This window comes from Cynocephalus volans, chromosome 2, assembly GCF_027409185.1.
Source record: "Cynocephalus volans isolate mCynVol1 chromosome 2, mCynVol1.pri, whole genome shotgun sequence".
NCBI lineage: Eukaryota > Metazoa > Chordata > Mammalia > Dermoptera > Cynocephalidae > Cynocephalus > Cynocephalus volans.
The window spans coordinates 207,778,658-207,794,302 of NC_084461.1; the positions used below are offsets into that span (position 1 = coordinate 207,778,658).

General features: G+C 50.8%; 1 protein-coding gene and 1 pseudogene across 1 annotated transcript; both read right to left on the bottom strand.

Annotated features, from left to right (window-relative positions):
• Nucleotides 1-263: 263 nt before the first annotated feature.
• LOC134370796 (UBX domain-containing protein 2A-like) lies at nucleotides 264-6,962 on the bottom strand (annotated as a pseudogene).
• A 1,671-nt stretch (nucleotides 6,963-8,633) lies between these two features.
• Nucleotides 8,634-15,319, bottom strand: LRRC75B (leucine rich repeat containing 75B). The gene is made up of 4 exons (XM_063087809.1): nucleotides 15,143-15,319; nucleotides 12,553-12,681; nucleotides 10,964-11,079; nucleotides 8,634-9,434 (listed from the first exon to the last, which is right to left on the bottom strand). The coding sequence occupies exons 1-4, from the start codon at nucleotides 15,317-15,319 to the stop codon at nucleotides 8,909-8,911; spliced, it is 948 nt and encodes a 315-aa protein (XP_062943879.1). The 3' UTR covers nucleotides 8,634-8,908.
• Between the last annotated feature and the right edge of the window lie 326 nt (nucleotides 15,320-15,645).

Consider the following 15,645-nt stretch of genomic DNA (forward strand, 5'->3'; position numbering starts at 1 on the left):
AAATGATATAGCTATTTAAAATATCTTATGTTAATTAATCGATATTTGAAAATAAGTATATTTAAAAGTGCACTGAATATAGTTTCCAGTCAAATGTTACTTTCTTACTGTGAACGTATTTAAAAATCATCGGTACAGTTAAATAATACTCAAACCGTAAGTCCAGCAAATCTGACTTCTCCTCTCCCCCATTTTGGTTTGCATGTCCACTTATGACCATCTTTTCTTTGCAGATTTTCCACTTAGTCTATCAAAAATCAGTGCTATAAAAGTTCCCTAAAAAGCTCAGCAGTTTTTTGGAGTCTCTGAATGATTACAGCATTCTGTAAATCTGCTTCTTCCAATGTTAGTGTTTCATCTAGCAACTTGAGGAAAGGAAGAGCTGTTGCCAGGAAAAAGGGAGGACTTTGTTGAGATCCTTGGTATTTTTTGATGAAGTCTTCGATGTGGCTTACCCTGTAAGAAATGTTAAATTTCTGGAAAATCCTTTTCCCATTGGCTAACCAGATCTGTAGGTTAGTGATAGGTTCCAAGTTGCTTAGTGGAACAGCCGACAAATTACTTTTATTTTCAACTTCAATACTCTGCTTTAGAAACAATTTTTGGTGTGGCACTTCCCAGTCTGTGCCACTGTCCTGAGAAGGGCTGGAACACAGGCTTTGTAGACATACATACTTCATTTTTCTTATCTTCAACTTTAACATCCATCTCCTCATTATCAAAAATATTTGTGTATTTCTGGAGGTAATTCCCCCTTTTTGATGGAGTTCAGAAGCTGCTGACTTGTACCATTGGAGTAACTTCTGAAAACATCATTGAATGTGAAAGCATTTTTCCATAATTTTGTACTTGTATCTGTTTCTTCTGTTCAGTGTGTGTCAGTAGGGGACATACATTTGGCATCAACCTTCTGAGCTTCTTCAAAAAGGCTATCACCAAATATTCACAATTTGTTTATTATCACCAAGAGGTTGATTGTCAGATCCTGTTTCACAAATGCTCTGGTGCAGCCTTGCGGCCTCATCCTCAATGATGAGCCACTGCTGCTTGTTGGGAGCCCCTCAGGCCAGGAGCACCGTCGCCCCAGGCCCTCTTAAGCTCCACAGCCAGAATCTGACCTACCTCCCTGGGTCTTTGTTAGGCACTGAGCACGCACAGTGGCCAGCTGCATAAGCCTGGAGGAGCGTGTGCTGGTAGACAGGTTCTTACATGATACCTGAAGTGGTATAAAATCACTTGAAAGTAAACTGTGGTTAAGTTAAAGATAATCTACCACCCAAAACAACTACTAAAATAATGAAGCAGAAGGTTAAGCCAGTGCTCAAATGGAAATCAACTGATGAATGGATAAACAAAATATGGTATATCCATACAATGGAATATTATTTAGCCACAAAAAGGAATGAATTACTGATACTATAGCATGGATGAGCTTTGAAAATGTTACACTAAATGAAATAAGCCAAACACAAAAAGCCACATACTGTATGATTCCATTTAAATGAAATATCTAGAATAGGCAAATTCATAAAGACAGAAAGCAGATTAGTGGATGCCAGGGACTGGAGGGGTGGAATGCCTGTTTGATGGGTGTGGAGGTTTTTTGTTCTGTAATTAGACAGTGATGGTGGTTGCTGAACATTGTGAATGTACTAAAAGCCACTGAATTATATACATTTTTTTTTTTTTGGCAGCTGGCTGGTACAGATATCTGAACCTATGGCCCTGGCATTACAAGGTTGTGCTTTAACCAACTAAGTTAACTGACCAGCCCTGAATTGTGTACACTTCAAAATGATTAAAATGCTAAGCTTTATGTTATGTGATTTTTTTTGCCTCAATCAAAAATGAAGAGTTAACAAAGGAGACAGGATAGATTCATAAATAAACAATTATTCCAAAGGAAAACAGAAAAAGAGGGAAAGGAGAACAAAGAACAGATGGGACAAATAGAAAACAAACAGCAATATGATAGGCTCAAGCCTAACAATATCACCAATCAAATTAAATGTAAATTGTATAAATACTCCAATTAAAAGGCAGGAATTGTCAGGATGAAGGTTAAAAAAAAAAAAAGGCAAGACCCTAAGAAACTTATAAGAAACACACTTTAAATATAAAGACATAAATAGGTTAAAAGTAAAAAGATGGAAGAAAGCTGGGGTAGCTGTATTATTATCAAACAAGTAGATTTCAGAACAAGGAATATTACCAGGGATAAGGAAAGTAATTTTATAATGGTGTTAGGGTTGGTTAATCAAGAGGCCATAACAATCAAACATTCATGCATCTAATCATAAAGCTTCAAAATATATGAGGCAAAAAATGGATAGAACTACAATAAGAAATAGGCAAAACGACAGTTATAGAAAGAGATTTCAGTACCCCGAAAATCAGCAAGGATATAGTAGACTTCAACACTATCAGTCAACTTGACTTTGATTGACAACTAGAGGACCAGCCAACAATAGCAGAATACACATTCTTCTCAAGTCACACAAAACATTTACCAAGATAGACCATATTCTGAGCCATAAAACAAGTCTCAATAAATTCAAAATGCATCAAGCCATACTACATTCTCAGGCCATAGTGAAATTAAATGAGAAGTCATAAACAGGAAAATCCTTAGAAAATCTCTAAATATTTAGAAACAAAAATAACATTTCTAAATAACCTATGGATCAAAGAAAAAAATTTTTTTAAATTAGAAAGTATTTTGAACCAAGTGAAAATGAAAACATGTATCAGAACTTGTGGCATTCCACTGTGGTGGTAGTTAGGGGAGTAATTTGTAACACTAAACACCTGTATTAGAAAAAAAGGTCTCAGATCAGTTATGTCAGCTATATTAACATCAGACAAGGAGATGTCATTTAAGAATCTAGAAAACAAGAGCCAATGAAAACTGAACTAGAAGAAAGAAAATAAGGATCAAAGGAAATATCAATGAAATAGAAAACATAAAATAATAGAGAAAAATCAGTGAAACTGGAAGATGATTCTTTAACAATATCAATAAAATTGATCAGCCTCTAGCCAGACTCAAGGAGGAAAGAAGAAGAAGAGGAAGAAGAAGAAGATGACGACAATGACACAATTACCAATCTCAGGAATGACAGAGATGACATCACTGGATTCTACGGATATTAAAAAGAATAGTAAGGGAATATTATGAGCAACTTTATGCCAACAAATTCAACTGAGATGAAATTGACAAATTTCTTGAAAGACCCCAAATACCAAAACTTATGGAAGAATAAAAAAATAACCTAAACAATCATATACCTGTGAAAGAAATTGATATTGTAGTTGTAAACCTTCCCACAAAAACAAAACAAATGAACAAACAAAAATTTCAGGCCCCCATGCCTTCATTGGGGAATTCTTCCAAATATTTAAAATACACATATATCAGTTCTACACAAACTCAAAAAAAAAAATGAAGAGTAGAGAATATTTCTCAACTCATTCTATGAGACCAGCATTACCCTGATACCAAAACGAGGCAAAGATATTACAAGAAAAGAAATACACAGACCAATATCCCTCATGAACACAGGTACAAAATCTAAACAAAAGTTTAGCAACTTGAACTTAACAATATATTAAAAAGTAACCAAGTGGGGTTTACCCTAGGAATGCAGGTTGGTATAATATTCAATATTCAATAATAAACCAATGTAATTCACCATATTAACAAAATAGAAAGAACCATGTGATTGGTTCAATAGATGCAGAAAAAGCATTTGACAAAATCCAACATCCATCCCTGATTTTAAAAAAAAAACCTTTTAGCAAATTAGGAATAGATGGGTACACCCTCAACCTGATAAAGTGCATCTAGGAAAACCCACAGCTAATAGCATATTTACTCATGTAATACTGAATGCTTTCTCCCAAAGATCAGGAACAGGAAAGAGATATCCACTCTCACTACTTCCATTCGGTGTTGTACTAGAGGTTCTGGCCGATGCAATCAAGCAAGAAAAAGAAATAAAGGATATCCAGATTGGAAATGAAAAGTAAAACTGTCTTTATTTTCATATGACATGATCATCGATGAAAATGAAAATCTGGTGAGATCTACAAAAAAGCTACTAGAACATTTAATAAGTGGTCTTAGTAAGGTTGCAGGATATAACCTGATAAATATATAAAAGATACAAATATGCAAAAATCAATTGTTGAGGGGATGGTTGTAGATATCTGTGAATATACTAAAGTCCTTTGCATACTTCAAATAGGTGAATTGCATGGTACGTGAATTATATCTCAGTAAAGCTGTTAAAGATAGATTGTATTTCTACATGCTAGCAACAAACAATTTGAGATTTAAATTTAAAATACTATTTGCAATAGCATCAAAAATATGAAAACATAGGGATAAATCTGATAAAAGATGTAAGGAGATCTAAACACTGAAAATTATAAAATATTGCTGAGAGAAAGTAAAGAAAACCCAACTAAGTGGGGAGATATGCCTCATTCTTGGGTCACAAGACTCAATATTACTGAGATTTCAATTCTCCCAAAGTGGATCCCAAACTCCCAGCAGTCTTTTTGTAGAACCTGGCAAGCTGATTCTAAAATTTATATGGTAATGCAGGGTACCTAGGATAGCCAAAACAACTCATAAAAAGAGCAGAAAAATTAGAGGGCTAACACTCCCTGATTTCGAGAATTATTATAAAGCTCTGGTAACCAAACAGCATCAAGACAGACAAATAGATCAAAGGGACAGAGTAGAGAATCTGAAAAAAAACCCCATACACATATGTAAACTAAGGTTTTTCAAAGGTGCAAAGGCAAGATAGTGGAAAAAGAACAGACTTTTCAACAAATGGTGCTGGAATAATTGGATATTCATGTGAAAAAACCAAAACAAAACAAAAACCCAAACCTTGGATCTATAACTTACACCATAGTAAAAAAAAAAAAAAATTAACTCAGGGCCAACCCCGTGGCTCACTCGGGAGAGTGCTGCACTGGGAGCGCAGCGGCGCTCCGGCCACGGGTTTGGATCCTATATAGGGATGGCCGGTGCGCTCACTGGCTGAGCGCGGTGCGAGCAACCCCGAGCCAAGGGTTGCGATCCCCTTACCGGTCACAAAAAAAAAAAAAAAAAAATTAACTCATAATGGATCATAATCTTAATGAAAACCTAAAACTATAAAACTTCTAGAAGAAACATAGGAGAAAATCTTTGGGCCTTGGATTAGGCAAATCTTTGGGGCTTAACTCAAGGCCCCAAAGACTTAGATATGACACGAAAAGTACCATCCACAAAAGACCAAATTTATATATGGGACTTCACCAAAATTAAAAACGTCTGCTCTCAAAAAACAAAGAGAAGATAACTCACAGACCACAAGAAAATCTTGGCAAAGCAAAGTCTAATAAAGGACGTGTATCTAGAATATAAAAGAACTCTCAAAGCTGAAAATAAGAGAACAAAAAAAAAAAAATTTAAAACATGGGCAAAAAATTTGAACAGATTTGCTGGCCAGTTAGCTCAGTTAGATCATGATGCTGATAATTCCAATGTTCAGGGTTTGATCCCTGTACCATTCGGTACCCCCAAAATAATTTTTTTTAAACAGATTTCACCAAAGAAGATATATGGATGGCAAATAAGCACATGAAAAGATGCTCAACACCCTGAGTCATTAGGGAAATGCAAAATTAAAATCACACTGAGATACTACTACTCACTTATTAGAATGGCTAATGTTGAAAAAACTGGCCATACTACGTTTTGTTAAGATGTGAAGTAACTGTAACTCCTGTACTCTGCGGGTGAGGATGAAAAACTACTTTTGAGGATGATAACCATTTTGGAAATAGTTTGACAGTTTCTTGGAGGGGACAGAACCCAGAACATCACTGTTCCCTTCCTCACCTCTCTGCAGATGAGGAAATGGAGGCCCAGGGAGGTCTTGGCTGGTCTTGCTCCAGGGGCAGCCTGGCTGGAGGTCTGTTCCCCACAGCAGGCCCACAGTGGTCCTACCACCTCAAAATGGCCTCTGGAAGGGGCTTGCTCAGTTTAGGTGAAAACTGAGTTGGACCAGCCCAAGAGTTAGCCCCAGGATGGCTGTAGGAGAGATGGCATCATGCATGGTTAACATCACACCCTGGCTCCTCCAGATGCTAGCTCTTTGACCTTGAACAAATCTCTTACCTGCTTCCTGCCTGCCTCAGTTGACTTGCCTAGAAAACAGAGGTGGGAATAGCACCTACCTCCTTCAAGTATGAATAGAATTAATGGAGTGTGAGGTCATCAGAAAAGTACTTGGCCCAGACAAAGGCTACAGAAGTTCTCATTAAATTAACAAATGGCTTCAGCTCTGCTTAGTCCTGAAGGCCTGGGCTCCTGCCATTGCCACCCAGAGAGCTCTGAGTGGAGGCCCTGCTGACACTGAAGAGCGCCTGCCCTGTGCCCCTTTCCACGAAGCAGATGCTTTCCAAACCTTCTATCATCCTCACTCCAGCAGGACATGGGAGGCTTGGTGTACCTAGTTCCCAAGATGAGGGAACAGACTCTGAAAGGACCAGACTGCCAGCAAATCACAGGGCCGGGATCGAGGCCAGGCCTATCTGCCTCCAGGACTGGGCCTGGGTGAGGAGCAGCCTTAGCAAGGCCCACCTGCTTCCTCCTCTGTCTGGAGCTGTCCTGCTGGTGTTCTTGCCGACCCACCCCAGGCTGCGTGAGGCACAAGGCCACGCTTCCTGGAGCTCAGTGTCCCTGCCTGTAGAGCGGCCTTGCTGGTGGTCATGAGGCTGGGATGTGAGAGCCCGTGAAGGGTTGTGGTCATCTATATGGCAACGAGGCCAACCTTCCCCACTTCTCGAGCTGTTTCATGCTCCAGCTCTGCTGTTGTGCTGTGTGCCTTTGTCCAAGAGGCGGAGATACTGAGATCATCTGCTGCCGCCTGGATTCTCCCAGAGCTCGCCCGAGACATCGGGTCTCACACATCATCCTGGTAGGAATCTCCTTGAGCAGTGACACTCGAGGGCTTGTGAACTGGCTTCAGGCCAGTGGTGGGCAGGGAGCAGGGAGGGCAGGAGGGACGCAGAGAGCTTGGCATTTCTCCAAGAAGGAAATACAGGGAGAGCTCAGCTGCCAGTGTATGTGACAGGTTTATCAGCCTGCCGGGCTCAATGCCATTTTCCCATCCTTCTCCCCTCCGCTGGCCCCTTCCACCCTCCACCCTGTTTTCCCTTGCTCCGGGGAGCTGGAACTCTCTGTTCTGGTGTGGGGACACAGAGAAATGCTTCCGTGGCTTCTGAGCCACTGGGCAGGCCCAGGTCTTTAAAACATGGAGGGCTGGGAGAGGGCCAGGACCCCAGGACGGAGCATGGAGAGCTGGAAGGGACTGTGGACAGCAAGCCCTAATTAACAGAGGGGAGAAAGGAGAGACCCAAGGCTGAGGGAGGGAAAGGGCCTGGCCAGATCCACTGCAAGTCAGGAGCAGAGCTGGACTGGCCCGTGTGCTCTTACCACAACCTCCAGATAAGGAGTCTGCCTAGAGCAGCGGGATCAGTGGGGCCTGAGGGGAGATCCTTTCCCTCACCACCTCCTTGCAGTCCTGGGACCCAACACCATCCCGTCCTCAGCCTTCTTGGCCTCCTATTACGCATCTGGCCAGCTTGGGGATGTGCTGGAATTGGTGTTCCACGGGGGTTGGATGTGCCACTCACAGGTCCCTGTGGGCCAGGGTAAGTAGGCCCAGGGGGACCCCTGCCTTCTGCTGGGGTCTTCTCTCTGCTGCAGGGTCTCTTATTAATCAGAAGGATCCCACAGGTCTGCATGAGTGCCTTAGGCCACTGTCTTCCCCACTCTGGACCTCTCTAAATTCCTTTCTTGCCTGCCTGCATGTCTCCTAGTTGGGCTGAACTCCAATTCCCCACATAGGGCTATGAGGGTGACCGTGGCCTTAGGCTTCTGGTGGGCAGCCCACTCCACTCTTGCTTGGGGAGGAAAGGAGACAATCCTCTCTACTGGGGGCAGCCCCAGGACTGCTCCTCCCCCAAGGCCCCCACTGCTGGCTATGCCCACCTCCACCCCTACATGCTCTCCCCCGGGGCGTGAAGGGAACACATGAGCTCTTTGTCTGTGGCCTGAGGCATCTCTTAACCCCACAGAGTTGCTCACTTGCCAAGCACAGGAGGCCAGGGGCTGCAAGCTAGGGGTGGTGAGCAGCGCTGTGCCCTGTGGGAGATGAGTACCCAGTCCTCCCACCTGAGTCGGCTGTGCCCTTGCCTCTAGTCAGTGCAGCCTTGTCTCCAGCCTAAGGGGCCCTGGTGGGGATGTTGGCAGCCTGGGCTCAGGTATGAGCTTGCTGTGGGGCTTTCAACCTGCTCCTCTCTGGCTTCTCTTAAGGAGCCCAAGCCCTGGCCAGATGTGAGGGCCTGGTCCCTGGGGGCCTCCTCTAACTACCCAGCCCAAATGGATGGACCCATGAACCCCATACCTTAGTCCCCATGGGGCCCTGCCCAGACAGCACCTGGGAGAAGGTCAGAATGACCTCAGTCCCTCCCTTTTGGATAGACAGGGGCCACCCCTTCTCCCCACCCCAGTTGCCTGGCTGGGCTCAGCAACCCTGAGGTCCATGAAGCGAAAAGGCTAAGGCTGGTGGTGGGAGGGCGGGGGGGGACATCACCCTTTATTGTGGGGTCCGTACTGTGGGTTACAGGCCCCTCCTGCTGAGGGAAGGCTGAGACTCCAGCCTGGGCTGACCATCTGGCCTCTTATGAACCCATTCTCCTTCTGTCCTCTTAATCCCAGGCTGAGCATTTGCACTGGATCTCTAGGGGCTTGTGGGACCTCTGGGGCCTCTGTCACTTGCTGTCACCGAGTGCTAGAGAGCATTGTCAGTCAGTAGCAGTGAGCCAGGTGGGTGGTGGGTCACCTGGCGCAGCAGGCCTGGGGCTCGGGCCCTGGCCCAGCAGCTGCAGAGCCCCAGGTGGAGGCAGCAGCGGTGGCCCCAACCGTGCTGCCCCCAGACTCGAGGTCCAGGCCCTCGTAGATGGTGGGGAGTGAAGTGCGCTGGCTGAGCCGCCGGCGCAGACCAACCAGCAGGGGCTGGGGCAGGGAGGCCACATCCACATTGTTGCCCAGGTCCACCCAGGCCAGCGCAGGGAACTTGGTGGTGTCCTTGACGGCCTCGGTGAGCTCGCGGGCAGCGGCCCGAGTCAGCCGGTTACCGTTGAGCAGGAGCTGGGTGAGGTGGGGCAGCAGCCACAGGCTGGGCAGCAGCAAGTGCAGCAGCTCGTCACTCAACCCCGTGAAGCTCAGGTCCAGCACCGCCAGACCAGCCCCATGGCTGCCCAGGTAGTGTGTTATGTGCTGCACGTCCCGCGCTGACAGCGGGATGCCGGAGAGGTCCACGGTCTCCCCTGCTAGCAGAGTCTTCTGCAGGCTGCTCTTGAGGCTAGGGGAAGGTTGGAGACAGGGACGGACTGAGCAAGGGCCCAGGGCCAGGCAGGCCCCCACCAACCATAATGACCCGCTGGGGGCAGCCCAGGCCCTACAGTATGGCAAAGCCAAACTGCCACTTTCTAAGTGGGTAGCCATGGGCAATGTTTGGAACTTCTCTGAGCCTCAGTTTCCCCTTTGGTAAAAAGGGGACTTGGTTGTTGTGAGGACTAAATACACACACATTAAGCCTCCATGAATTATTATTATTATAAAAACCTACTGTGTGCCTAGCATCACCACACCTGTTATACCTGTTATCTCACTATTTTTACGCCAAACCAGTGGGGTAGGAATGATGATCCCATTCTACAGAGGAGCAAACTGCTGCTCAGAGAGGTAAAGTAACTCTTCTATGCGCACACACCACTCAGCGGGAACCATGTCTCCACACTGAGATGCTCTGACTCCTGACCCCACACGTTTTTTCCTGTGCCCCTCCTGAGATTGATTCTTTTAGTGTAAGGAAAAACTTTCCTATGAAGCAACAGGGTGTCGGTCTGGTCCCCTCAGCCTTGGGGGCTAGAGAGGAGACAGGCCCAGGGTAGCAAGGTGAGAGGAGAGGTGTTGTGGGGTGTGGCATGGGGACCTGCCCTGTGTCCTAAGCTGGAAGAGAAGTTTAGAGACTGAGGAGGGTCACCCACCACCCCTGCACACCCCTTTAGGTCTCTCTCTTGTTATCTGAACACAGCCCACTAGGCAGATAGGCCTGGCAGGGGGTCCAAGAGCAGTGAGCACATCTCCAGGGCCCCACCCACCATGGCAGGGAACAACCCTGTGGGTTCCAGGGTCAGCGTGGGACATCAGGCCCAAGGTAGGACGGGGGCAGAGGACAGACAAGGGAGACATGCTAGGGTCAGCTCCTGGTTATGGTTCTGGACCCTGGGTGTGAATGCCTGAGGCCAGCTTTGGGCTGAGTCTGTGCCATGAGGCTGTGAAGGAGTGTCTGAGAAGAGCCCCGCAGCAGAGTGAGCTATCGGGTGGCCATGGAGGACTTGACTTTGGGCAGCCTGGTGTTGGTGAAGAATTCCCAAAGGGCTGCAGGAAAATCAGGGTGGTGGACTTGGCAAGCCATTTTGCTTCTCCTAGCCTCAGTTTCCTTCCCTGTGACATGGGAATCATGACCCAGAATCTGCCTCTCACAACCTGTTGTGAAGATTCAGCTGACACCTTCTGAGGTCCCTCGGGTCCAGGGGCATCCAGGCCCTGTGACAGGCCAGGGATTGAGGGTCCAGCAGATGGCAGGAGGTGGGACTATCTCATGGGAAACGGGAGGCAGGTCATACAAAGAGGGCAGCCCATCTTGGAGAGCATCTGCTCCCACAGGCCAGACTGGCTTCCAGGGCTGGGGCCTTAGTGCAGATGAGGTGACGGACCCCAAGGTGGGATTTCAGGCACCAGCCTCTTGGTGAGAGAAGGTGGTGTCCACTTGGGAAGGGACCTTGCAGGGATGATGAGGACAGGCTGTGGCTGGGCTCTCCTTACCAGCTCTGGGTCTTCCTCCGGGGCAGGCTGGACCCTCGCTGCCGCTTGGAGTGAGGCGTGAGGTGGTAGATGAGCTGCCGGCAGATCTTGTCTGAGGACTTCCAGAGCTCATAGTCCTGTGGGGGCAGCATTGTCAGGGTGAAGCCAAACCCCTCCCTCCCCGCTCTGGGCCTTGGGGAGAGGGGCCTGGGCAACCAAGTGTGTGTGTGCACAGCCATGCATCACAGATCACTGAGCTGCCCACCAGGGCCTCCTCTCCTACCCCCATGCCCCGCCCCCACCCCAGCTTCGGCCTGGCACAGAGCCAGGGGAGGCTGCCCGCTGGGAGCTGGACAGGCTGGTCCGAGGCCTGCAGTGCCCGGCAGTAGGAAGCCCAGACAATGGGTCCTTGTTCCCTGTCCTCAGGCCTCAGGCCAGCATCTTGGGCTATCAGCCGGCTGCCTGTCACCCTCAGCATCCCAAGGGGACTTGCCACAGGGGAAGGCCGGACCAGGCCCCTCGGGGGAGCCTTGCTCCACTGACGCCAATCCCTGGGAATAGGAACAAGCCAGGTCAGCACGTTCTTCCTCGTCTTGCTCTCCAAGCTAGACCATGCCTGTGGGGCCTGGGTCTGGGCCGACAGGGCTGGGGTGTTCAATGTTTTACAGGACCACCACCTGGCTTTCTCTTGGTCCTAACTGGGCCCTCCTAGAGGCCCAGCTTGGGGCGGAATACAGGGTATTCTTCCCACAAAGCTGGCTCTGAGCACACTGCATACCAGTGGGTCTTTTATCCAGTCTCTCTGTTAACAATGGCCCCAGGAGCACGCAGCACACTCAGTGGCAGCAAGCCCTGGTGGCTACCGTGATGGCTGTAAGCTAGCCTAAGAATCCTCAGTGCCAACTGCATACAGATATGGTAGTTTAAAGCTGGCAGGGCCCATGTGAACCCCTTGCTTCATGCGGGGGACCCACTGTGAGGGGGTTCTGGGGCTGGTGGCTGGCCACAGCTGTGCCAATGCTCATGGCAGGACATCTGCAGCTGTTGTCAAAGCAGGGTTCTGGGCAGTGTAGGGGTGAGGCTGTGGGTGGCAGCCTCCAATTCAGCATGAGGAGGGACGTGTTTGGGCCCAAGCTGCCATTGGAGGGAAGCAATGAGCACCTGTCCCCAGGGTGTCCACACTGGATGGAGACCAGTGGACAGGTGCTCCAGCCTAGGGTGGCTCTCTCTGGCTCAGGAACTCAGAGGCTGGGAGTCCGATTCTGTTAGTGGATTTTCTAGAACAGTCTATGTCCCACAGGGTCTCCATATGACTTCTGCCCAGTAGCGTCTCCCCTTCCTGGGCCCCCAGGCCTGGTGCACAGTTCTGCCACTGGGAAATGGGTCTACCCAACGCATGACTTTCAGGGTCAGGCAATGTACAACTCACATTTGCTGTAGCTGCTGGCCAAGCTAATACATTGAAGCTCATATCAGGTCTCAGAGAGGGACAGTGACCTGCCTAAGGCCACACAGCAAGCTGCATGAGGATCCACACTCCTAGTCCCTAGACTCTCCTGGCTCCTGTCAACCACACTGCCAATCCTGGGGCCTGTGCCTGCTGGCCTCACCTTTTTGGGGCACTGCAGGTCCCGGGCCAGGTTCACGAGAAGGTCATGGGAGATGGGGTCCACCGGGTTAAGGAAGGCAACATTCTTGTAGAGGATGTCAGTGAGGAGGGTCCCCTCAAGGCCCAGGTCCTGCAGGTGGTGAAGAGAATGCTGAGTGAGCCAGGGGTCACACCCTTTGTTTGCCAGTACCCATCACAGCCAGCCAGATGCTGCTCATGCCCATTCCTGTCTCTCCATCTCCCTCGCCGAGGCTTGCTGGACTCTCCCCACAGGTGGCAATGGGCCAGCTGTCCAGAGGCAGGCGGACTCTTCAGACGAGGAGAGGGTCAGTACATTGAGAGGCAGATAAACAGATCCCAGAACTCTTAGGTCAGGTCCCTGGAGATGAAGTGTTGTGCTGTGACACCTTGCCTTCTCTGGGGTTGGGGCTTGTCAGGGGGATTCTTTGGGGGCTCCTGCTCTTCTTATGACCCCCAAATGCCACTGTCCCCCAGCATTTCCTTTGGACCCTTTGATTGTCCACCTATCCTCAAGTTCCCCCCAGCTGTGTCCACCATCTGCTTGCAGACAGGTCCCAACCCTTCCAGGGTGGGTGGACCTCTCTCCCAGCTCAGTACAGGGCACCACATTTCCAGGCACTGGGGCCAGAAGCCTAGGAATCACCCAGCACTCTTCCCTTGCCCTCTCTCCTCTGGCTCACCTAGTTGTCCCCTTCTCCCTCCCCATTGCTCCAGTCAAGGTTCAGGCCTTACCCCCAACAGCCTCCAGGGGCTCCCAGCCTCCCGACACCCCTCCCGTCCATCCCTGGCTGCCAGAGCTGGCTCTATGAAATACACACCTGAGCTTGACCCTTAATCTCTTTGGTGAAGACCAAGTGCTCTAGAAGTGACATCAAAGACTCACGCACCATCTGTAGTCTCAGAACTCCCTGGGCCTGGCAATCGCGCCCTCCCCAGCCCTGGGCCTCCTCTCCTACCACTCTCACAGACCTGCCATCAGGCCCTGTCCCTGGCCTTCCTGCCTTCACTCCTTGGCCTTCTCCTCCTGTCTGCTCCCATAGGCCTGGTGAACACCCTTTCAGAGAGTCCGTTTGGAGGACATACTGACAGCTGACAGGGCAGGCACAGCTGGGGGGCCTCCAGACCATGTGTGGGCCCTCCACAAGCCAGAGAGTGGCATACTGTGTGCATAAGTCCTGGGCACAGGCCAGGTGGGAATGCCCACGGGCCATAGCTGCAGCCGGTGGGAACTTCCCACATTACAGGGCAGGATAAGACCCTCACTGGGACCCTCAACCCTGACTTCTGGGGCACAAGGGGATGACCTAGCTAGTCTCTGAGGGACCTTTTCTCCCTGATGTTTCCTAAAATGCCCATTTGGTGCCTTGGGCTCCAGACGCCATTCCAGACAGAGATCTGGGCCTCTGGGCAGTCTGGCTGATCTGGTGCTCCACTGCTGTTTGCATTTTCAACATGGTTCAAACCACAGATGCCAGCTAGGAAGGATCCAGAAGAAGGAAGAGGTGGCTGGTGAGCCTGGGCCGACCCAGACAGGGCCCCATACCACAGCCTGCTAGCCTGCCTTCTGCTGGTCTGGACAGCTCCTCTTAAAGGGCCAGCTCCACCTTTCCAGCCTGCTGAGCCTAGAGAAAGGAAACTGGGGGCAGGAGGAGTAGGGCTGGGAGGCTGGGCTCTGACACTAGCCCTGATTTGCCCCCAACTTTCTCTGTGGGCCCTGGCCTCACCGCTTCTCTCCATGCCTCAGCTTCCTCAACTCTAACCACCCACCTTCTGCAGGCCAAACACCTGCATGGCCGATTTCAGCTCACAGGATGGGGCAGGTAGTGGTGGTAGCTGCTGCAGGGGTGGGGACGGGGGTAGATAGAAAAATGGCTTGGCCAGTGTTGATGCTGGGACCAGCACCCATGTCTCCTAGGGCAACTCAGAGCTCGGGATCTGAGACTAGGGTACCTGGTGTGTGTTGGACCAAAGCCACCCACCCTGATGTGTCATTATGATGTACAAATGTGTACTCAACGGGCATGAGCTGCCTGTTAGAGGACGAGATGCGCACCGTCACTCTGTCTGGGCTGCTGTGGTGTCCTGTGGTGAGAGAGCACCTGCAGGCCAGCTGGGCGGCGGCCTCCCAGGGTCCTCTCCAGGGTCCAGTGTCTCCCCCACATCCTGGAGGGGGGGAACTGCCCTCTTCCCACTGTCCCTCCATACAAGATGATTTGCCCCCCACTTGCCACTTCTCCTAGACCCCTTCCTTTCTTGCCAAGGCCCGAATCTGGGTTCTCAGCTCCAGGCTGGGGGTACCCTCAACACACACAACGACCTCAAACCCCAGAGACCCGGACACTCACCGGCCCTGCTCCTCCACCCGCGGTCTGTCCGCCTCACCCGGCCCTCGCTCTAGCCGGCTGCCCTCTCGCCAGACAAGACCCCCATCCCCCGCCGCCCGCGCGCCCCAGGCCAGCTCCATGTCACCGCCGGCCACTTCCAGGCCCGCCGCCCGCAGCCCCGGCCCCTCCCAGGCCCCGAGGCCCTCCCCGGCCCGCCAGCCCCGGGCCGCGCGCTCCTCCTCTCGCCTGGCGCAGGAGGCACAGCAGCTGCCGGGCGCGCTCGGGCCGCCGCTGGCGGAGCGTGGCCTGGATCTCGCGGAGCCAGCGCACCCGGCGCTCGTAGGGCGCGGGCCCGCCGCCCGCCGCCGCCCCTGCCTCCGAGCCCGCCTCGGGCCCGGCCCGCCGGCCCAGCCGCGCCCCCATGGCCGCCCCGCGCGGCGGGCGCCGAGCCTTCGGGAGGCCGGGCCGTCTGGCCCCGCCCCGGCCCGCCCCGCGCCCGGCCGGGATGCGCCGGGTGGGGAGCGCCGGGTCGGGAGCGCCGGGTCGAAGGCTGAGCGCCGGCCCCGGGCCGCGCCGGAGCGGGGGCCAGGGGGGTGCTCCTCGGTTTGGCGGGGGTCTCGCTGGAAGAGGCCGCGCCCGCGTCGGACCTGGCGCTGGAGCCACCAGGGGAGACGCTGTGCTAGGCCAGGACGATGTGGCGTTTGGCACCTCTTCACCCTGTGGCCCCAGAGCTGACTGGGGAGTAGTCG

Excerpts from the sequence above, each read along its gene's own strand:
- LRRC75B (XM_063087809.1), bottom strand. The coding sequence starts at position 15,319 with ATGGGGGCGCGGCTGGGCCGGCGGGCCGGGCCCGAGGCGGGCTCGGAG. Across the intron at positions 12,682-15,142 it reads TGCTGTGCCTCCTGCGCCAG|GACCTGGGCCTTGAGGGGAC; the intron begins GCGAGAGGAGGA and ends CACCACCTGCAG. Across the intron at positions 9,435-10,963 it reads CGGAGGAAGACCCAGAGCTG|CCTCAAGAGCAGCCTGCAGA; the intron begins GTAAGGAGAGCC and ends ACCTTCCCCTAG.